The sequence below is a fragment of the Neomonachus schauinslandi genome, chromosome 13 (assembly GCF_002201575.2).
Source record: "Neomonachus schauinslandi chromosome 13, ASM220157v2, whole genome shotgun sequence".
Lineage (NCBI taxonomy): Eukaryota > Metazoa > Chordata > Mammalia > Carnivora > Phocidae > Neomonachus > Neomonachus schauinslandi.
In genome coordinates, this window is record NC_058415.1 from 60,840,747 (window position 1) to 60,864,639 (window position 23,893).

Consider the following 23,893-nt stretch of genomic DNA (forward strand, 5'->3'; position numbering starts at 1 on the left):
TTTTTTTTTTTTTTTTTTAATTTTAAAAATTTTTTTTTTTTTTTTTTTTTTTTTTTTTTTTTGTAAAATAGGGATAACAGCTCCCAATTTATGGGATTGTTGGAAAGATAAACATAGTATGTAAAAGCACTCAGCGCTACTTGACCCACAGCATATACTTGACAAATATCAGTTCCTTTTCCCTTGCAATGATACTATACCCAAAATGCCATTGCAAATTTTGCTTCTCTTGTGCTTCAGCTTTTCTTTTTCTGAGTTGCTCTCTGTTTCGCAAATTCCAAGTTCCAATGACTTCTGTAGGATCAAAATGGAAGTTAGAGGATGCAGTGATAAATTGTGGCATTTATCAGCAAGAGTCCTATGGCAGAGTGGTAGAACCCCTATACTAGGTGTCTGTTTTGTTCCTAGCTTTGGGGGGACAAGGACCATATCTTATTTATCCTTGCACCTCCAAAGAATGCCTAGCAACAAACATTCAGTAAACATTTTTAAACGAAAGGGTCAGTACATAAGTGTGCTATCAACCCATTAATTTCTTCAAAATAATTTTACATATTATAGTAACATAAAAGAAAAAAATTAGCCATGTTCTGCCATCCTTAACATTATAACCCATTTTCATTTTATTTCTCATACCCATCTAGCCCATATATTACACAAATTAGTAATGATAGCATACTATATATCATTATTAATCTAACATTATGTCAGATATATTTTCTATGAGATAGTCCTTATAACTTTAATCAAGTTGATGTATTCCTGTTTGCCCAGTCATTCCACTTGTATTGGTTGTTGCCAATTTTAAGGTTGTTTTTTTTTTTTGCCATTGTAGATCAAATTATAATAAGAATATTCATGCATACAGCTTTTTTCCTTTTGAATTTTTTTCCTTAGGATGATGTTTCTCCAAGTTCTTTGGAAAGTTATCAGAAAAAAGGTTCTGTTGACTTTTTGTTTTTTTGTGAAAAGTTAATGGGTCTTCTTAGAGCCTGTAAAGTGATTACAAACTTGCACTGAGATCCCCAAGAGCCAGAGCATGCCCTTGGACTACAGCACCTTTTGTTCTTAGGACAGAAGTTCTTATGGTGAACTTAGATGGAAGAATATTATACCTTTATTTTTACCTATGTCTAATTAAATTTCCTTCAATTATGAATGTAGGTGACAAACCACAGCAATTTTTGTGCAGTAGGTGACTTTGTCACCAAAAGAAATCAGATTTTTTTCATATTACAATACAGTTGTTTCAGATACCTTAAAATATAATTTATTTGAGATAATATATTTGATTTGATACAATGGTTTTAGACCCACCTTAATATAATCTTGTTATTTAGTACATCCGTAAATAAGCATATATATTGTTGTATCACAATTTTTCATTTTGATAACTGTATCATACAGTTGTTTCCTTTGGAATCCTATCAATTTTATGTATTTAAAATATTTATTTTAAAAAGGGGTCTAAAGGTTCATCAGAATGCCAAAGGGATCCATGGCACAAAAAAGTTTTAAAAACTGTCTCAAGGCCTAGGGTTCTGCAAAAAACGTTTTGAGAAATGCCACTTTAGGACAGACTCGAAACTAAGATTAGTGAGTCAAAAGAATAAGCGACTATTACAGATGTGGCAATAGGTAGACCAGATCTCTTTCCAAAAATCATACCAAATTTACATTACCATAGAAGTATAAGTGTGTACTTGTTTTACCACAACCATCCAATACTGGGTATTTTCATTTTCTTTCACTTGAATATATTATTAATAATTTACTTGCTATCTCCTTGTGTTTCTCTGGCTTACTAGAATCAATGCACTAGAAGTCACCTCAGAAGGTATACAACCCCAATCCTTCCCATCTAAGGTTATGTGAACATACTCAATTATGTCCTTTTTTGGAGCCAGATTCATAAAAATTAGGAAAATAATCACAGCCTCAGTTCTTCCCAACAGTCACTAAGACATCTGAGTGGCCACTAGAGACCTCTCAAGATCTCTTTCATTACCTGGAACATGGTTCTCTTCTTGATGAAGATTAGGTGTCTGATGGAGTTTCAAGTGGGATTGGTCCTTTCCCAAATCCATCTTGCTGTAATACCTTCCTGCTATTTGGTCTGACTTCCACAAGTAACCTTTTTAAAAATATCAAAAGCACCTAACAGTTAAACACACACAGACACACAGGCACACAAATTTACTTGTCACTTAACTTCCCGCCTAAAAGTTTTATCTGGTTGGACCACAGCTGTTGGCTACTTCTACTTTCTTTATCACACTGCACAGGTATGAGTAGGGGGCATGATTAGTCCTACTATCCTCATCCTGTAGCATAGTTGCTAGTTATAGAGGGAGCCCCATGGCCACAGCCTGGCATGGCATAGCCTCTGGTAGAACAGCCATTTATTTCTGTCTGCCAAAAAGTACCTGAGTCTGATGGCCCTTTTTCCATATGGAAGTGACATAGTGTAGAAAGAACCCTAGGTCTAGGACCTAACCGGTCCATGTCCTAGAATAAGTCACCTCCCCTTTCTGTGACTCTTTCCTCATTTGCAAGGTGGGTAAATAATTCCTGACTTGTCCACCTCACACAGTTCTTGGGAAAAAGTGAAAATAATGAATGTGAACATTATGAAGATGTGAAATTAATCTTACATGATTTTCCTGCATATGGCATTCTTTTTACCTTGATCTGTTGCAAAATAATGAAAAGTCTTGCTGTAGATGCTGTGATATTTAGATGATAGACCAAAAGAACTAAATTAGGAATTCAAAGCAAATCTGAACCATTTTCTGCTCACCTGATCATTGTCCAATGACTCAAAATAACTAGTGAAATCCACTGTTACTTGTCCAGGAAAGATCAGAAAGAATTTCTTAATGAAAATATGACCACGTTATGCCACAGAAATTAAGTTGAAACCAGAGGAATTACCCCATTCCCAGTTGGTCACCCCACTTGAGAAGGCAGGGAGGCACAGAGGACCATGACTGTTCAAGTAGGGAAGGACCACTGAACACACCTTGATCTGAGCAGCCCGTCTGTGAGAAATGCAGGATTAACAGTATTCTAGAGTCATAGATTGCATTGAAGAGAGTTTGAACTCCAGTGTTGCTTAGGCAGGTTAGATAGCCTAGGGGGGCCAACTGACCTATCTACACATGTGGACAATATCGGTATCTATCTCCTGGTGTTATTGGATTGGGCAGATTAAATCAAATAATCTGTATAAAACATTTTATATGTGCCTGGCATATTGAACTTGCTTAACAAGTATTAGCTGCTTTTATTTTTATTTTTTTTTTTTAAAGATTTTATTTATTTATTTGAGAGAGAATGAGATAGAGAGAGCATGAGAGGGGGGAGGGGCAGAGGGAGAAGCAGACTCCCCGCTGAGCAGGGAGCCCGATGCGGGACTCGATCCAGGGACTCCAGGATCATGACCTGAGCCGAAGGCAGTCGCTTAACCAACTGAGCCACCCAGGCGCCCGCTGCTTTTATTAATAATAAAAATATAGTAACCAGATTTTGGTAAACCAAGTCATGGGGTTTTCTTTTTTTAGACTTTATTATTTATTTATTTATTTGAGAGAGAAAGAGAGAGCACAAGTGGGCTGAGGGTTAGAGGGAGAAACAGACTCCCTGCTGAGCAGGGAGCCCGATGCGAGACTCGATCCCAGGACCCTGAGATCTTCGACTGGAGTCAAAATCAGACAGTCAACTGACTGAGCCACCCAGGCATCCCCCAAGTCATAGTTTTAAATGCACTAAAGAAATGCAGGAAATCTGAAAAGAATCCTTTATAAAGAGAAAACCTTTAAAATGTGACTAGGTGCCCCCTACTTCTCTAGACTAGTAAGGCATTAGAAGTAGAAGGGCCCCCAAAACCATCTAGTTCCCTCCCCGCATTTTATATAGAGATAAACTGAGAGCCAAGGAGAGGTATGATTTACCTGCCCCAAATTTTCTTACTTATTGCCAACAGCACCTCTTACTGATTATAAGACAGGTTATCTCTTCAGGCTTGATCTTGCCTGGGTATGAAAATGTATGTGTAGTGTGAATGGATGAGAGAAGCAAGTTTTTCAAACACTGGAAAATATTGAGAATTACATAACAAACACCCATATACCCAGCACCCAGACTTAATGTGATTTTCAGTCACCAGATCCTAATGCTTTAGCTTTAAGTTTCTCAGTTCTCCAGTCTTTCCCATAAGAAAAGATCTAAAAACTCATAACCTCAGAGACTCTCTCTTCAAAGGAGTCCTGGAGGGAATGGAAGGTGTAATTTGCAATTTGCCTCTTGACAATTTTTGGATTTTCAGATATAGGGTTTAAAGAAATCAAATATAAATTCAAAAATTTTAAAGTAATATGTTGGCTAACTGAATAAAAAATTTTTTAAAAATTTTAAAGTAGTAGTATTTATCATTTAAACTGGTATTTCAAATATCGGTCCCTTTATTTGATGTTTTAATTCATACTGGTTGTTTCTTATGATAGCTCAATAAAATAACCTCATAAAATATCTCTGGGGTACCTTACAGAAGATGCAGAAGTACTTTTTTTTTTTTTATGTTAATCACCATACATTACATCATTAGTTTTTGATGTAGTGTTCCATGATTCATTGTTTGCGTATAACACCCAGTGCTCCATGCGCAGAAGTACTTCTTAATTAGAATGATCCTTACTCAGGGCTAATTACATTCAGTTCAATGATTCGGCAAACCTTAGGGAATGGCACGTACTCTGCCAAATGTTGACCAAGACTGTCAGGACGCAAAGACCAACAGATGTAGTCCCTGAATTCTGGGCACCATATGCTCAAGATAGACATACACATCTTTATTGTAAGGAAATAATAGATTCGTTAGCCTGCTGCAGGCTTCCTAAGTTGATTCCACTCCTGCCTCATGTTCCCTTTATCTAGAAGCAGAATGTGGAGGGACTATGAGAGGGCGGGGTCTCAAGTTAACAGTAGTAGGGCCAATATTGGGTGGAGGGGGCCAGTGGAGGGACTTTGGAGCAAACTAGATTGGAAGTTGAGCAAGGTGTCTTTGATGTGATAAGCAGGCCAGAGCAGGAACTTGTCTGGGACAGAAGTAGCCACACAGTAAGTTCAAAAGCCATAGTTCATTGTTACTTCTCTCTGTAGAAAACTCTGGAGTCATTACCAGAATGTGAGATGTTAGCCATTAAAGGCTGGATATTTTTTAACAAATGCTGCCTGGTTCTAGAGTTATTGGCATATAAACACACGTGAAACCTCTCTCTAAGTGTCAAACTCTTAGGGGGTAGTCACCTCTCCTGACTCACCTTTCCATCCCCACAGTGTAATCTAGTGAGAGGCTGTCACAGGAGCCCCCCATAAATGCCCACACTCCTATATGCGGGGCATGCAGCCTGTGAAAGTACTTTGTACACTCAGAGGACCTGACCTGGCTATGACTTAATAATAGTAATCCCATTGTCTGTTCCAGAACTCTGCCTACTGTCATTCACTGCATCGTCCTATGTGCTGGAGATATGGCAGCTAAAAGACAAAAGCCCCTGCCCATACAGTCTACAGTCTAATGCGGAGAGAGAAACATGAAGCAAATTTTAAAAAAATATATCAGATGGTGATGAGTGTTTTGGAGAAAATTGAGCAGGGAACAATAGGCTAAGGAATGAGGGGAAGGTCGATGCTGGTTACTATTTAAATAGGGTGGTCAAGGAAGGCTTGATGGATAGCGTGACAGTTGAGCAGAACTGAAGGAGGGGCCAGCCAGGCTGATAGCTGGAAGGGCATTCCAGGCAAAGAGACATGGGCAAATGGCCTGCAGTGGTAGGAAATAGGTTCAGAGGGGTAAGTTTGTTGCATCTTGTAGGGATTTCTACTCTGATTGAGATGGATAGTCATGGGGTGGTTTTGAAGAGAAGACTGATATGATCTGACTTATATATGTAAAGGATTATTCTGACTACTGTGTGGAAAATAGACTCAGCAATGGAGGAGGAGGCGGCGGAAGCAGGGAGACCAGTTAGAAGGGTCTTGCAATAATCCAAGTGAGCTGTGATTAAGCCTTGAACTGTGATGGGAGTGGTGGTGAAGTGGTCAGATTCTGGAGTAGCTTCCAAGTTGGATATGGGGTGAGAGATAATCAAAGACTAAGACAAGGGTTTTGGTCTGAGCAACTGGAAGGATGGAGTTACCATTAATACATGAGAAAGGCTGGGAGGAGCAGGCTTGCAGGAGATGAGGAGTTTAGTTTGGGACATGCTAACGGATTAGGGAGGAAACAACAAAGGAACAGCCAGTGAAGCAGAGGAAAACCAGAAAAGTATAGTGTCCCAGAAGCCACGTGGAAAAGATGTTTCAAGGAGAAGGGAGTGATCAATTGTGTCAAATTTTACTAATAGGTAGAGTAGAAGAAGGATTGAGGGTTGTCTATTTCCTAACAATTCAATTAATTATAGATTGGAGCCCAGAGAGGTCATACAGGCAGGACGAAGCTACATGATTTGCAGGGCCCAGTGCACAATGAAGATGCACAGCTCCTCCTACAAAAATTAAGAATTTCAAGTCAAGGGGCACCAGGGTGGCTCAGTCAGTTAAGCGTCTGACTTCAGCTTAGGTCATGATCTGAGGGTCCTGGGATTGAGCCCCATGTCAGGCTCCACACTCAGCAGGGAGTCTGCTTGTCCCTCTGCCCCTCCTCTTGCTCGTGCACTCTCTCAAAAAAAATAAAAATAAAAATAAACTCTTAAAAAAAAGAATTTCAAGCCAACCACAGCAGAAAATTAAACCCAGCACAGGGCGCTCCCTACTTTCACAAGTCTTTCACTGGATCCTTGCAGCAGACATAAAATAACTATTATCATTTTTCAGATCAAGATACTGGTGCTAAGTATCGAGTGATTTCAGGTCACAGAGCTAGAGTAAATCTGGAACCTGGGCCTTCAGCCTCCCAGTCTGGTTTTCTTCCTACAAGACCAAACCAGTTATTGAGGGAGAGAATGGCTTTTCTACCTCCTGACCCGTCTGGAGCAAGTTTAAATATTGAGGGCTTGTTCATGCATTTCAGAGGGCTGAATGAACCAGGCAGGTGTGGGAGGGAAGGAAACATGGCTAAGAGCCTCTGCCCTAGGGCTCTTATGATGGGGGTGAGCAGGGCACACAGGATACTTTTATCCCATCAAAAACATGATCTGACACAAGTGCTCCAAAGCTAATGTAGTTTTAGGCTATACTGATAATTATAGAGCCCCCACACCAGGGGGAGATCAGAGTCCTGCTACACTGTGGTTTGTCATGCCATACCTAGAGCATCATACTGTGAGGACCATGTGATTGATATTTGAGAATGTGTACGAAAAAGAGCAAAGGGTATGTAGCTGTACCATTTCCCGGCTGTGTAATTTGGGGCGAAATCGCTCAGCTCTTTCTAATCCTGGGCTTCTTCACTTGTAAAACAGGAAAAGTAAAACCTCACAGGGATTCTGCGAGAATGAAAGCGATCATGAGAGCTTTTTGTAGAATGAAAAGCCCTGTGCGGATAGGAGGTCCTAAACTTGGGCGGTGTTCATAGGTACTGTTGGAGTGGTCTAATGATGCACCGAGGCATTTTCCTAGAGTGCATTTGGGCACAAAAGTCAAGAAAGGCAAGATATCGTGCACTTATTTTTCTTAGTGTTCCTTCCTTGCTAAAATACTTTTCCAAAGCTTTTGAGTTCTTTTCAAAGAGCGGATCAAACTTTGTTTTCCTAAGGGGAGAGGGAGAGTTTCTGGTTTCCCTCTCTCACGGTCTGTGGATGCGTGATAAATGAGTTCTGTCTCTGCTAAAGCAGATGCTGCTGGACTCCTAGTGATAACATGGTCTATGGCTTTAGAACAGCAGCAACCTGCCTTTCAATCTAGTTTGTTGCAAATGTCCTCCTCTGGCCTCCTCCACCAATGTTTCTTTCTACTTCTTACTGTATAGCCAAATAGGCATCTCCGGATGAACTGTGAGTGGTCGTTCATCTGGGGAAGAACAATTCTGCTCCCACCTTGAGCCGCCATCACATCTCTATCCTTTCTTTTCCCAACTTCTTGAACTCCTACCGTACTCAGTTGACCTCCTTTTCCCCCACACCCCTTCTTCCTTCCTTCACACCTGCAGTCTAGTTTTTCTTTCCACATATTGTTCTCTCATCAGCGATACCTAGAGGCCAAGTCCAGTGGCCCGTCCGCAGTTCTCTCTCTCTCTGAGACTCACTCATGACCCCTCCCAGAACTTCCACCCCCCTTGAAGCCTGCTCTGGCTCTTGGCATCTGTGGGGATATGTTCTTCACCTCTCTCCCTCTTCCTCATCCTTCCTCACAGGCTTCTCTTTCACTTCCCTCGATGTGGGAGGTATTTCCCAAAGATGACTCCCTGGTCTTTTCTCTGTATACTCCCACCCTTCCTAGATGGTTGATCCCCTGTATACCTTTAGTTATTACCTCTGTGCAGATATCTTCTAAATAAATATCAGTCTGAGTTCTAAGCTCACGTTTTCAAGAGTCTCTTGGATATCATTCATTATAGAATATCCCACTGCACCTCCAACTTAGCATAGCAAAAAGCAAATCTATCTGTCCCCTAAGGCCACTCTCCTCTGTGGTTTCTTTCTGTTAGAACAGTAGCGCCATGCTCCTGGTCATCTAGTTGGAAACCTTCACAGTTGTCTTGGCCTCTGCCTCCTCACTGCTTCTCACATCCAGATGGACACAGTTCTATGAGTTTCTTCTTCCCAGTGTCCCACGTGTTCATTCCCTCTTACCCTTCCCCATGCTACCAGCCCAGAGAGGGACCTCAACTTCTCATTGGAAATACTGGAAAAGATTCCTAGGCGGTTTATCTGTTTCCCTTTTCCCTCACCATCCCCAGAGTGTCCTGCACAAACAGCTAGAACATTCCCCTTATGGCTGACTCTGAACTGGTCATTACCATGTGTAGAATACTGTATAGTCTCAGTAATACTTGCAGTCTAAAGACTAAATTTCTCAGCCTGGCCTTTAAAGCCAACTTTCCAATCTTCCCTCCCATTACTTTCCTGAAAATATCCAATATTCTAATTAAACAGTGCCATTTGTCTTCCCTGTTTGCCCTTGGCTCTCTCTGACACCCACAGTACCTTTATTCACACCTCCTGGCTGTTCAGTGCTCTTTCCTTGTGTCTGCCCATCCAGGTAGTGAGTGCCTCCATCACAAAGCCTTTGTTGATGATGATTATGATGATGATAATTATGATGATGATGATGATGATATATTAGCCACTTTACAAACACATAATAGGTACCTGATATATACATACATTATCCCATTTAGTCTGTCCAACTAATATTATCCATACTTCACTGATAAGGACATTATTGGTTTAAAGAGATTAGGTTATATCCCAAGATCACATAAGCTCATTAGTGCCAGAGTTAGGGCTCAAAACCAAGGCCGTCTGTCTCTAAAGTTCAGATTTCACCATTCTGTTCTACTTCCTCTTCCTACCTAGAAGTGATCTCTCCCTTCCAAGCTATAATCACACTTAATTTGAGCTTCTTGTATGGTAAATATCACATAATATTTTTAATTTTATTGTTCACATGTATATATCTTTTCTACAGTATTCATTTGGCAAACATGTAATGAACATTTATTGCCAACATCTTCACTGAGAATTGGTGACAGAGAGAAGAATCAAACAAGAGTCCTTTCCCCCAAGAAACTCAGTCTGATTGAGGGCAAGAGATAACAAGTAAATCTGAATTAGAATATAACACAGTGTGGTAATTTTAATATTGATATTTCCAAATGTTCTGAGAGTAGAGGTGGAGTACTAATTCTACTGCCATAGAAGCGGAAAGATAAGGATATTACATTGTGCACACCACGGCTATAATTTTCATTTGTAACTGCCATGGAATGAATCTGCACTGGTCAACAAGTAGAATTGGGAAAATGAAGAGGTTTTATAGGTATGTAATAGTGTCTTGGGATTTTTTTCACTTTATAATGGTAGGGTTTCTCCCCTTTTATTCATTTCACAAAAATAATCATAATAATAACAAATGTTTATTGAGCACCTGCTTACCATACCCCAGGCACACTTCTAAGCATTTTATATATAATTCATTTAGTCTCTGCAACATCCTTTAAGGTAAGTAAGTATTGATATCCTTGTTTCATAGATGAAGAAACTGAAGGACAGGCATTGACCCTTTGCCATAAATCACCCACCTAGTAAGTGGCACAGCTGGGTGGTTTGGATATAGAAGATCATATACTTAATCTCCTTGTTCTTTACCTCTTAATTCTACTTCTTTCATATGTAATAAAATAAGATAGCAATATATTTTCTTTTCCAATCCCCTCCCTCTCCTGGCTTCCCCTTTTTCCTCTCCCTTATACTTCCCCTCTTTTGGCCATTTGTTGACTCTTTATTCTACCCAAAACAATGCAGGGTGTTGGGGATACAAAGTAAAAAACAAAAACAAAAACAGCTTTGAATAGATGATCTTGAGCTTAGTTTTGAAGGGTGAATAGGAATTAACTATTGCGACGCAGCAAAGCTAAGAGCAATAAACATAGGCTCTGGTGTCAGATCTAAGGTCATTCCCATCAGGTTGTGTGCAACCTAGGGAAAGTTATTTAAAATCTCCCGGCCTTCATCTCCTTGTATATGGAATGGGCATCATAACACCTACCTCTCATGACTACTATGGAAATTTAAAATGATGAATTATGGAAACCATCCAGCTCACAACCAACCTTAATGCGCTGGCTGTTATTATAATTGTTCATACTCTAATAATAAGTGAAACAGAACCACTAAATAGGAAAGCTGAGCAAGGCATTAGAGTAATTTTCTAGGTAAGAAAGCGGAGATCCAGAGGGAGGCCAGTGTCACACAGGCTTAGTGGCAGTTAGAACTGGAATCTGGATCCTTTAAGAGTTCTACCATTTTCCCTTCACTTTTCTGGTATTCTGAACTCTCCTGTCTACAAGTCAATCTATTTCATTCCCTCGTTTAATGAGTATTTTCCAAACTTTCCAATTGTTTACATTCCCTATTTGTGACTTTTGCCAGATTCTTGTAATAACGTCTTCTATATTATTATGTACTTAATATTTTTTCCTCAAATAAACTTATTTTACTGAAAGTATTTCAAACATTTTAAGTAGGCTCCAGGCCCACTGTGGAGCCAAATGCAGGGCTTGAACTCACCATTCTGAGATCAAGACCTGAGTTGAGATCAAGAGTCGGATTTTTACTAAAAGTATTTCAAATGGAAATATTGTATCACCATTGTAAACAGAAAACCAATCACAGGCTTGTGCTATAATAAATTATATTTCATCTAAGGCACATTAAAATAAATACCAAACTATTTTTTTAATTTTATTATGTTATGTTAGTCACCATACAATACATCATTAGTTTTTGATGTGGTGATCCACGATCCATTGTTTTTGTATAACACCCAGTGCTCCATGCAGTACGTTCCCTCCTTAATACCCATCACCGGGCTAACCCATCCCACTACCCCCCTCCCCTCTATAATCCTCAGTTTGTTTCTCAGAGTCCATAGTCTCTCATGGTTCATCTCTCCCTCCGATTTCCGCCCCCTTCATTTTTCCCTTCCTTCTCCTAATGTCCTCCATGCTATTCCTTAGTTTCCACAAATAAGTGAAACCATATGATAATTGACTTTCTCTGCTTGATTTATTTCACTTAGCATAATCTCCTCCAGTCGCATCCATGTTGATGTAAAAGTTGGGTATTCATCCTTCCTGATGGCTCAGTAATATTCCATTGTATATATGGACCACATCTTCTTTATCCATTCATCTGTTGAAGGGCATCTCGGCTTTTTCCACAGTTTGGCTATTGTGGACATGGCTGCTATGAACACTGGGGTGCATATGGCCCTTCTTTTCACTACATCTGTGTCTTTGGGGTAAATACCCAGGAATGCAATTGCTGGGTCATAAGGTAGCTCTATTTTTAAATTTTTGAGGAACCTCCCCACTGTTTTCCAAAGTGGCTGTACCAACTTGCATTCCCACCAACAGTGTAAGAGGGTTCCCCTTTCTCCACATCCTCTCCAACATTTGTTGTTTCTTTCCCTGTCCATTTTTGCCATTCTAACTGGTGTAAGGTGGTATCTCAATGTGGTTTTGATTTGAATTTCCCTGATGGCTAATGATGATGAATATTTTTTCATGTGTCTAGTAGCCATTTGTATGTCTTCTTCAGAGAAGTGTCTTTTCATATCTTCTGTCCATTTTTTGACTTGATTATTTGTTTTTTGGGGTGTTGAGTTTGAGAAGTTCTTTATAGATCTTGGATACCAGCCCTTTATCTGTAGTGTCATTTGCAAATATCTTCTCCCATTTTGTGGGTTGCCTCTTTGTTTTGTTGACTGTTTCCTTTGCTGTGCAGAAGCTTTTTATCTTGATGAAGTCCCAAAAGTTCATTTTTGCTTTTGTTTCACTAGCTTTTGGAGACGTATCTTGAAAGACGTTGCTGTGGGCGATGTCAAAGAGGTTACTGCCTATGTTCTCCTCTAGGATTTTGATGGATTCCTGTCTCACATTGAGGTCTTTCATCCATTTTGAGTTTATCTTTGTGTATGGTGTTAGAGAATGGTCGAGTTTCATTCTTCTGCATGTGGCTGTCCAATTTTCCCAGCACCATTTATTGAAGAGACTTTATTCCCTTGCATGTTTTTTCCTGCTTTGTTGAAGATTATTTGACCATAGAGTTGAGGGTCCATATCTGGGTTCTCTATTCTGTTCCATTGGTCTGTATATCTGTTTTTGTGCCAGTACCATGCTGTCTTGGTGATCACTGCTTTGTAATATAGCTTGAAATCGGGCAACGTGATGCCCTCAGCTCTGTTTTTCTTTTTCAACATTTCCTTGGCGATTCGGGGTCTTTTCTGATTCCATACAAATTTTAGGATTGTTTGTTCCAGCACTTTGAAAAATGTCAATGGAATTTTGATCGGGATGGCATTGAAGGTATAGATTGCTCTGGGTAGCATAGACATTTTAACAATGTTTATTCTTCCGATCCATGAGCATGGAATATTTTTCCATCTTTTTGTGTCTTCTTCAATTTCTTTCATGAGTGTTCTGTAGTTCCTAGAGTATAGATTCTTTATTTCTTTGGTTAGGTTTATTCCGAGGTATCTTACGGTTTTTGGTGCTATTGTAAATGGAATCGTTTCTTTAATTTCTCTTTCTACAGTTGCGTTGTTAGTGTATAAGAAAGCAACTGATTTCTGTGCCTTGATTTTGTATCCTGCCACATTACTGAATTGCTGTATGAGTTCTAGTAATTTGGGGGTGGAGTCTTTTGGGTTTTCCACATAAAGTATCATGTCATCTGCGAAAAGAGAGAGTTTGACTTCTTCTTTGCCAATCTGAATACCTTTTATTTCTTTTTGTTGTCTGATTGCTGTTGCTAGGACTTCTAGTACTATGTTGGACAGTAGTGGTGAGAGTGGGCATCCTTGACGTGTTCCTGATCTTAAGGGAAAGGCTCTCAGTTTTTCCCCACTGAGGATGATATTCGCTGTGGGTTTTTCATAGATGCATTTTATAAATAAATACCAAACTATTAAAATAAAAGACATTTCATCTAATTATCTGCACTTCCCCAAGTGGAATGCATACCATATCTTGGGAAATGCTGGCCCATGTAATTAATCAGTGAACTCTTCATTTCACAGAACGTCTAGATCATGTCCAAATCTATCCTAAAGCCAAACTGCCCTTTGTAGTGGTTTGGTTTATAACTCAAAAGGAATAGAGCAAAAGACTCACCTCACTCCTTCTGGCCTGCTACTGTCCCACTATTATTCATATCAGCTACTCTCATTGGCGTCTCTAGTTGAACACTGACCTCTCCTGTTTTTGCTATTTCTTCATCCCCTAGAGTTTTAGCTATTCTGGCATAGAATATATACAGAAACTAACATGATGCTTTAGTTCCGTTTATTTGGAAATTTCAACCCCTGCTTCCAGCAGATTCTATCCCCTGGACTTGGAATTTAGAGTTCAAGTAACCTAGATCAGCCCCTGCCCTAAAGGGACCACTGCTGACAAACTGCAACCTTCCGAATGGTTCAGCACCCACCACCACCACCCACCCCACCCTACATGAAGGCCCTGCACCAGCGTGCTTTCAGTAAATAGACATCATCTGCACTAATTGAGGTAGAGGTGGCTCTGGCTAGAACTGCTGCCGCTAGGTGGACATACATGGCAATTGCACCATTCTCACCCGCCAACTAAGAGCTTTGGCTCTAGCGCTTTCTCTTGGAGGCAGCTTGCCTTGCTCCCTCATATTCTGACACTCTGTTCCTCCTCTCCCCAAGCCCCCTCCTCTGGGTGAGTTAGCACTGGGGATGTTTGCATACCAAACACTTAGCTAATTGATATTCTGTCACAATCTGCTCAACAAATGTTAGGCTTTTTTTGTTGTGTGTGTGTGTGTATGCGTGTGCGTGTGTGTGTGTGTGTGTTTAGTGATACGTTGGTTGTATTTTTAGCTAGGTCGGGGAAGGAAGAGAAGGAGTTACTCTGGCAGGCAGAAAATGTATTGCCAGGTCTTTCTTGCCTGGCATTCTCTTAAGTGGCTGTGAGCGCCTTTAACAGATGGAGTTCAGGATATGCTCAGCTCTGATTTTATCAGCACATATCCTGGGCAAGTTCAACGTGAGGATGAAGACTTCCTTTGTGCTTCTTTATGTGTTGTCTTGTCACCCTTCATTGTTAGTACTCTCATCTCATTTCCTTAAAATGAGCCATTTGTATGTCTTCTGTGTGGGAGTCACATAACAGTGACGCTCCACTGGAAAAGAGGGTGACAGGCCTGGCCCAGCCCATGATAGTGAGCCCTCCAAGCCCCCCGACCCCCGTCAGCAGGAAGCACATCTTATTCTTACATGTAAGAGGCAGAATGTTCTTGGTCATCAAGAGAACATTAAAACAAACCCAGACAGAATAGCCATCCTCCAAGACTGCCAGCAACACCCAGAATTGCCCATAACTCTTCTATCTGAAATAGGAGCCATGTGTTATTATTGATAGAGCCTTTATCATTAAAGTTGGACATTGCACCTCACTTCTCAGGAAACATTAACTCAAAGGAACAACTACCACCCTGAACAGCATGTGGTGCGGCGGGTAGAGCCTGGACTCTTGGATCAGAAGATAAATAGGGTATCTATTTCCACAGAACTGCTATTAGCTTCTGTTTTCACCCAGTCCAGATGGGTGTACAATACTTCGTTCTCATGAAGGAGACTGGGGAGAACCTTGTCAGACAGAATGTAAATAACTTCATCTGTCCATCCAATGAAGGCAGACTTTCCTTTCTAGAAAACCACACACCTAGTCTGACTTATGGAAACCTCCATTCCCATAGCCCACTACCAAATATGGCACCGAAATGGATTTAATCATCTCTCTGAGAGGAAAGAATAGAGTGGACCTTCACTAATCCAGGCAATTTAATTCCCCTTTAATGGGAATTAAATTAAGATCTCAATAATACATGATGACAGTTCTGCTTTCTAGTCTTATATAGAAATTATGCCTCTAGCGCTAAATCCTAGTTATCTCTGACAGAGGAAGTGAACCATTGATCAAGTAATAGAGTTGCTATGTTGTAAGGAGTAGAAGGAGTGGAAAGAAGAGATTGATGGCCAGGTGATGAAATAAGTAAGTACTGGGTGTGAGACTTCTTGGTAAGTCAGACAGGGATGCCAGTCTGGAAAGGAGAGCTATGTATTTTGGGAATTACGAGGGAGCTCAGAATTGTACTTAATGGAGTTACATGAACCTGGGACACGGTAAGCACTAAATTTCACAGAATCTCGTAGCTGGAAGAAATCTTTAATGTCATCTGGTCCCATTTCCCAAGAGATGCCTGAAAGCCCTCTACAGACTCAGTTTACTAGAAAATGTTTCTGATTTTAAGCATTTTGTTAAAGAAACCCAGCAGATGGGACGCCTGTGTGGCTCAATCAGTTGGGCATCTGCCTTCGGCTCAGGTCATGATCCCAGGGTCCTGGGATCGAGCCCCGCATTGGGCTCCCTGCTCAGTGGGGAGCCTGCTTCTCCCTCTCCCTCTGCCCCTCCCCCTGCTGTGCTCTCTCTCCCTCTCTCTCTCTCTGTCAAGTAAATAAATAAAATCTTTAAAAAAAAATTTAGGGCGCCTGAGTGGCTTAGTTGGTTAAGCGACTGCCTTCGGCTCAGGTCATGATCCTGGAGTCCCGGGATCGAGTCCCGCATCGGGCTCCCTGCTCTCTCTGACCCTCCCCCCCTCTCATGTGCTCTCTCTCTCATTCTCTCTCTCTCAAATAAATAAATAAAATCTTTTTAAAAAATAAATAATTTTTAAAAATTTTTTAAAAAGAAACCCAGCAGACACTTTTTAAGTAACCCCCATTTGTTAGAGTTCTCATTGTAACTTCATGACCCTGGGAAAGTCATTTCATTTTTAGGGGTCTCTGCTCAAAATTGTGACCTCTCTGGCTATTTGTTTCAGCATCTATATAAATAACCGCCCCAGATCTCTCCTGCCTACCCCTCAGTGTGGAGAACAGGCTAAAGAAGATGGTAGAAGTAGAAGTGTCTTGGTAACCATAAGGTATGGTGCACTTTTGACAACATGACAAGGGTTGCTATTCCCTCACCAGTGACATCCCCCATGCTGGGCAAGAGGAGCAGGGTTCCATCCCTCCCCCTTCTACGAAGAGGCTTCTCACCCTGGCCCCTCATTCTTTGTGTAGAGTTACCCACAGATGGGTCCCGACAAGAGTGTTCATCGAGGGATCCTGGGCTTTTGCATGAAAAACAAGGAATGGATTTGTGCAGGTCACAGCGCAGGCGCCTGGGGTGGGGGTGGGGGTGGGCCAGTGTGCAGGGAGGCTTTCAGATGCTCAACTGACTGAGCCACGCAGGCGCCCCATCTGCTGGGTCTTCTTGCTCCTCCCCACATCCTCGACTACCAGGGCCTCCTGGGCACAGGCCTCTATTGAACCCTGAGGAGCCCAGCAGTAGCAGCCCACACAGAGGATCCGCCTAGTCCTCGGTTTTCAGTCACAGTGGAGCCTCCCAATGGCACAGACTGTTGTTCACTTTAACAGGCATTTAGTCAGTGTTTGTGATGCGTCAGGCCCTGTGCTTGCCACTGGGGATGAGAGATGAGTCAGACGTGCTGCCTTCCCCTGAGACCTCACAGTTTAGTGGGAGAAACAGACTCATGAGTGTCATACACAGGATGCGTTATGACCAAAGCCCAAACAGTGTTTGGGCATCGCTGATGGAGTGTCTGAGGGCTCTGGTTCGACTTCTTAGAGGAGATGAGATTTAAATGGAAACTTAACAGGGGTGTAGAAATTCCCCAGGGGAAAAGGGGGGCATTTCGGACAGGGGGAGCTGCAAGTACAAAGGCACACAGCTGTTGGGGGGACACCTTGGTTCTGGGTAACAAGGAGGCTGGAGTGTGTGCTACACGGCAGGAAGTGGAAAGACCTGAAACCAGAAGGGTAGTGGGGTGCCCAAGGAGCAGGCCTTTATGATGTCATGGGAGCCACTGAAGGATTTTAGGGAGGAGAATGTCATGGTCAGATAAGGTTCTTAGAGCATTTAGGTGGCAGTGTGGGGGTTGAGTGGGAAAGGGGAGAGAAGATAAATTAACTGAGAGTACTGAAGGAAGGGACAGATCCTAGAGAGATTTAGGAGGTAGAATTGATAGACCTGATTATGAGAAAGTCTAAGAGATTCTGGCACAGGAAATTAAAAAAGAAAGAAGGCAGACTGAAAATTTAGTGAGGGCCCCCAGGTAAGATGACAAGATACCTTGCATCAGCTTGACTTCAACTTCTTGACTGCCTAGCCAAGATGGCCTATGTAATGTTTGCGGACAGGAGGTCAAAAGCTTTTTTACAAATGATTTTTAATAGCTGCAGAGGTGGATTCAGCAGACCTGGCTGACTGGGCCAGTATTCCCTTCCTTCTTCTCTCCTGCTCCACATGTCTTAGTCACAAAACTAATTGCTTTGTCAAGGAGGATGCCTTCCCCAAATAGAAAAAAAGCCACATTTTGGTTAAGGATTGGCAAATATCCGTGCTAGGATCTCCATGCTAAGTCCCATCTAGATCTATGCATTATCACCAAGAACCGCATAGCTTAGAATGCTCTGCTGCCGATAGTATACAGTTACAGACCAAGCATGGGGTGAATTTCCAGAAGAATTGATATTTGAGCTGGGTCTTGAAGGAAAGCAAAGGAAAAACAAATGCCCTAAAATGGTATCTTTCCTGGTTTGACATCTACAGTGCTCTAGGGATGAACTGTCCAATAGAACTTTCTTCAACGAAGGAAATGCTCTTCTGTAACATCCAATATGGTAGCATGTGGCTATTGAATCCTTGAAATGTGACTAATGTGACTAAGGAAGTGAATTTTTAATTTAATTTTTATTACTTTAAATGTAAATCGTTACCTGTAGCTAGTGGCTACCACATTGGATAGCACGGCTCTGGAGTGCATTTAGCAGGCCCAGATTCTGTTTCAAATGTTCGTTCTTTGCTTCATTCTCCTCGTGACCCTCCTCTGTCCCTATTCTCTTCTGCCTAGTCCTTCCAGTTTGATTACCAATTGGCTGTCTTCCAGCTTCCAACACTGGTTCTGTTTCCTTGTTATTGATTTCCTCTCTCTCTCATCATAACAGAACCCTGGACTATCTTCCATTTGACCCAGGCCTTCATACCTCCCCAGTTTGTCCCAGTGTGTGGACCTAGCTAAAGTAGAATTCAGAAAATCCTCTCCTGCCACATAGGGCCCTTCAACAGGTCTTATTCACTCCTTTTCCTTGGTTTCTTTTCCAGGTCACTTTAACCAGCCAGTTAGTGACGTGGAATATTCTTTGATGTTTTCCCTCCTTGACAACCTGAGTTAGAGGATGGGACAGTTGAAAGAAAAGGAGGGTGGGGAGGGAGGGTTATAACAGATTGAATGAATACTTTGATCTGAGGTCTCTGGTAGCAGGTAAAGGGCTCCATCCAGAGACCTTCTCTGTCAGTTGTTTTTAACTTTGTTTTGTGTAAAGATAGCAATATTGATAAATTGTTTACATTTGTGGATAAAAGGGATAGATTCAGGATAGATTCAAAAAAAGGCTCAGGCTCATGGGTGGCTCAGTTGGTTAAAGCCTCTGCCTTTGGCTCAGGTCATGATCCCAGGGTCCTGGGATCAAGCCCGAAGTCGGGTTCCTTGCTCAGCCAGCGGGGAGCCTGCTTCTCCCTCTCCCTCCTGCTCCCCCTGCTTGTGCTCTCTCTCTTGCAATCTCTCCCTGTCAAATAAATAAATAAAATCTTAAAAATTTTTTCAAAAAAGGCTCTTGATAGGCCAAAGCATTGGGCCAAATTTAACATGATGAAATGTAATGATGACAAATCTCAGATCCTGTATTTGGATCTAAATGGCTAATTGCCTATGTGCCAATACATGGTTTAGAAAGCTTGGTGGTTTTGCTGGGTGTGCACGAGTAAACAAGTAAGTGGTAGATAACAGGAAAGGTATATACTCTGGGAAAGCACTAGAGAATCCTATCCAAGAGAGGTCTATGCATTTCCACAACAATCAGGCCACACCTGGATCATTGTTTCAGGTTCTGAGCATCTCACTTTAAAAAAAAGGTGGTGGGGGGAGGGACATTGATTAACTAGCCACAGTGGTAAAGGGATTGGTAACCTATCATATAAGAACTGGGCCACTGAGCCTTGGAAGAACAGACCATGGGGACAGGGTCACTGTCCCCAGTCTCTGCAGGGCAGTCAGAGAACAGAGAGCAGACACGCTCTAAGGAAGGGGCTCCAGAGGGCAGAGCAAAAAACAAAGAGTGAAAATTCAAGCCGACTTCAGCTCAGTGTGAGGACAATGTTCCCAATTGAACTGTGATTTTTTGGCATTTTAACCTACAGAGGCAGAATTTGGTAGAGCCCCTGGAGGAACGATGTTAAACATGCCCCAAAGCCAGTCTGCTCAAATATTGATTGTCTCTACAGTGATGGATGGCTCATTCAAATGTGTAGGCCCTATACTTGCTGACCCCGTTTAGCTTGCAGGTTCTATATTAAGTGTCAGACTCTTCTCATTCTAGCTCAGCATTCTAATTAAATAACCTTGGCTCCTTACGTGTGGAAAACAGGTTTCAGGCACAGAACCTCTAGCACCAAGCAGAATGGCAACATAATTTTAGCTCCTGAGCAAAATGGGTCTCACAATAGCAACAGTGCAGCGTGCACATTAACGTTTGAATATGTGGTATAATAAGCGTGCTAATTACTCTGAGAAGAATACTTGAAGAATAAAGTAAGCTGTGATCATTAAAGGAGGAAGGGGCTAGCAATTTATAGCATGGCTGCTGCTTGATATTCAAAAATGCATGACTGCTCTCATCACAGGTAAAAGGTAATGACTGTGATTATAAACTATAATGAGGTGGCAGGAAGTGATCGGAATTTTATTGGAAGGAAGCATGTGGTATAGTTGTTGTTGTTGTTGTTGTTGTTGTTTACCACATTCAGATTTATTACTAATAAAAATGTGTCCCTATTTGGTTGTTTGGTTCCTTTGAGCAGTTTAGATGTGAACCCGTTACTATACTGCTCATCTGAACTGTGCAGAAAATGGCTGGCAGAGTTTACAAGGGAGATGAGGAGTGGGGAGGGGGAGGCCTCGGGTTGGACATGTGGCCATGATAACCACCTTGTGCTAGAATAGAAGCTGTAGGGGCTCCTGGGTGGCTCAGTTAAGCTACTGCCGTTAGCTCAGGTCATGATCCCAGGATTCTGGGATCCAGCCCCACATTGGGCTCCTTGCTCAGCAAGGAGCCTGCTTCTCCCTCTGCTTGCCGCTCCCCCTGCTTGTGCTCTCTCTCTCTCTCTGACAAATGAATAAATAAAACCTTAAAAAAAAAATAGAATAGAAGCTGTAATGATGACCCAGTACCCCATGTCTTGGACAACCTCAAAGGGCAGTTCTCAGAGTCTGGTCTGCAGACCTCTCTGGGATCCTGCTACTCTTTCAGGGGGTCCGTAAGACCAAATTATTTGTATAATAATATTAAGATGTTATTTGTCTTTTTCACACTATGGAACAACTACATACTATATGATTCAATTTACATGAAATGTCCCAAACAGGCAAATCTGTAGAGACAGAACCCAGATAAGCAGTTGCCAGGGACCAGGGGAGGTCAGAAGGGAGATCCTAATGGGTACAGGGTTTCCTTTTGGGGCGAGGAAAATGTTCTGGAAATAGATAGTGGTGGTGGTGGTGAATGTCCTAAATGTCACTGAAAATAGTTAAAATGGAGAACTTTATGTTATATGAATTTTACCACAATTTTTTTAAAAGACAAAAGAGAGAGAGTAAAGTTTGTACATTGTACCGCATGAGAAATTCTTCCTATCCAGAATTTTGAAGCTTGAGAGTTTTCTCGTCCTGAAAGTTTTCCTCTTTGCAAGGCCTTTCAATAGCTATATAATTCTTTTTTTTTTTTTAAGATTTTATTTGTTTATTTATTTGACAGAGAGAGACACAGCCAGAGAGGGAACACAAGCGGGGGAGTGGGAGAGGGAGAAGCAGGCTCCCCGCTGAGCAGGGAGCCCGATGCAGGGCTCGATCCCAGGACCCTGGTATCATGACCTGAGCCAAAGGCAGATGTTTAACAACTGAGCCACTGAGGCACCCCCAATAGCTATAATTCTTAAAGTCAGGAAACATTTTTCTTATTCCTTGAACATGCTAGGCTCTTTAAAACCATTTCTTTGGACTTTGCCCAATGCTTTATCCTTTTGCCTCATCCTTTCTGTTCACCTGGAAAGCTACTACTTGTTCTTTAAAGTCCATCTAAAATGATGCTCCCTTGGTGAAATCTCCCTGGACCTCCACCCCCACCCCCACTCCAGGAATAATTGGCCCCTTCCCCCAGTCTGGGTTCTTACAGTACTTTGGTCTTATTCCTTATATCATATTCCTGATATAAAGAATTGTATGACAGTTACTCACAATACATCACTTTTTGTTAATGTGTCTGTCTCTCCTAAAAGGTGACTCTTAAGAGCGGGAGTATTTCTCATTGCCCCAAAATCCCAGTACATACACATACCCCTGACTTCGCACCCCCACAGCTCTCCAAATATTGTGCCAATTAATAACTTTATATTAAGTACTTTTTAAAAGGCTTTACAAACATTGGCTCATGTAATCCTTCTAACCTTATATACATTTTATAGATGATTCACCTAAGGAAACAAAAACTTTAGGGCATGAAGACGTTAAAACAGCAAAGTCATGGGCGCCTGGGTGGCTCAGTCAGTTAAGCATCTGCCTTTGGCTCAGGTCATGATCCCAGGGTCCTGGGATTGAGCCCCACATCGGGCTCCCTGCTGAGGAGGGAGCCTGCTTCTCCCTCTCCCTCTGCCTGCCGTTCTCCTTGTTTGTGCTCTCTCTCTGTCAAATAAATAAAATCTTAAAAAAAAAAAAAAACACATCAAAGCCGTGTGGCAGTAAAACCACGGGATAGCATCTGCTATCAAACTTGGCACATGGTTGGTGCTCGATAAATGCCTGTTCTGACAAAAGAAGAAATGGCTAATAATATTGGGTAAATAAAAGAGTCCCATTCTTATGACATGTTAAATGTTTACATATATCTTTTAGACTTCACAGTGCTAGAGCTGGGAGGGACCTTTGCTATCTCCCCATGCAAGTTAGAGATAGAACAGGGAAGCTGCCAGGCAGTCCTGTGGAAGAGACATGGCCCTGGAGCTTAAGAGGAGAGGTCAGGAGCAAGGAAAGAGGTCTCCCAGAAGTGAAGAGAGTGAATAAGTTGAGAGAGAGAGAGGGTAGCTTAAGACGATTATTCAACCAGCACAAAGGAAACCCCCTACCCTGGAGAAAGGCAGGAGGAAGGCAGAAGAACTAAGACATGGGAGAGCCATTGAGCAGTGCAAGATGCCCCAGAGCATGCATGCTTCCCAGGGGATACAGAGTCTCAAATCAAAGAACATGTCAAGGCTTCCCACAAAAACCAGCTGTATCTCTTGTCCCACACCACCCTGATAGATCTTCCCAGAGGCAGCTACTGCCAACTCTTTTAGCTTCTGAGGTTTACCCCCATATTTATAAATACATGTTTCTGTTGCTATTTCTTGATTTTTCCACTTTAGACATTATATATTGAGTTCCTACTATTAGAAGATGAGGATTTAGTTCTCCGCTACCTCCCCAAAAAACTGGGTGTGCACGAGTAAACTGGAAACCAAGTGATCCATCTGAAAGGGAGACAGCTGCTACTTAGCAGGTTACTGCCAGGAATGCAGCTCCAGGTTGGCAGGATGTGTCAAAGTATGTTTATTTGTAAGTCACCAAAACACAGCTGAAAAATAGACTGAACCATGAAGCTCACACTAACAGTCCAGGGTAATTCAAGCTTCAAGGTTGGTTTGATTTAGCAGAACACCTGTGTCTTCAATGGTGATTTCCATGTGAGGTGGCCGCCAACAGTCCCCGGGGTCCTCACCCATATCCAGACAGTGAAGGGTCATTTCTGGAAGCCTCTTTCTCAGTGGCCTCAGCAAACCTCCGTTAGTCTAGATTGGGTCATGGGCCTGTAGGGGATACTGTGAAGCTCTGCTCAGTTCCCTTCTTCAGGGTGGATGTAGCCAACTCTCAGATCCTGGGAATATTCTTGCAGTTAGTCTCAGGTTTCAGGAAACCACTTCCCCCAAGGTTTTACACCCCACCCTCCCCCAGGGTGCAGCCTGAAGCTAGCAACTGGCTGATGAGCCTGGGCC

At 41.9% G+C, this 23,893-nt stretch overlaps 1 protein-coding gene across 1 annotated transcript in view; it reads right to left on the reverse strand.

Annotated features, from left to right (window-relative positions):
- Positions 1-2,087, reverse strand: part of HEMGN (hemogen) — a 10,868-nt gene extending 8,781 nt beyond the window's left edge. Inside the window, exons 1-2 of the mRNA XM_021691392.1 lie at positions 2,009-2,087; positions 196-294 (exon numbers count right to left, since the gene is read on the reverse strand). Coding sequence (XP_021547067.1) covers positions 196-294; positions 2,009-2,087 — 178 coding nt within the window. The remainder of the gene's footprint in view (positions 1-195; positions 295-2,008) is intronic.
- Positions 2,088-23,893: the final 21,806 nt, after the last annotated feature.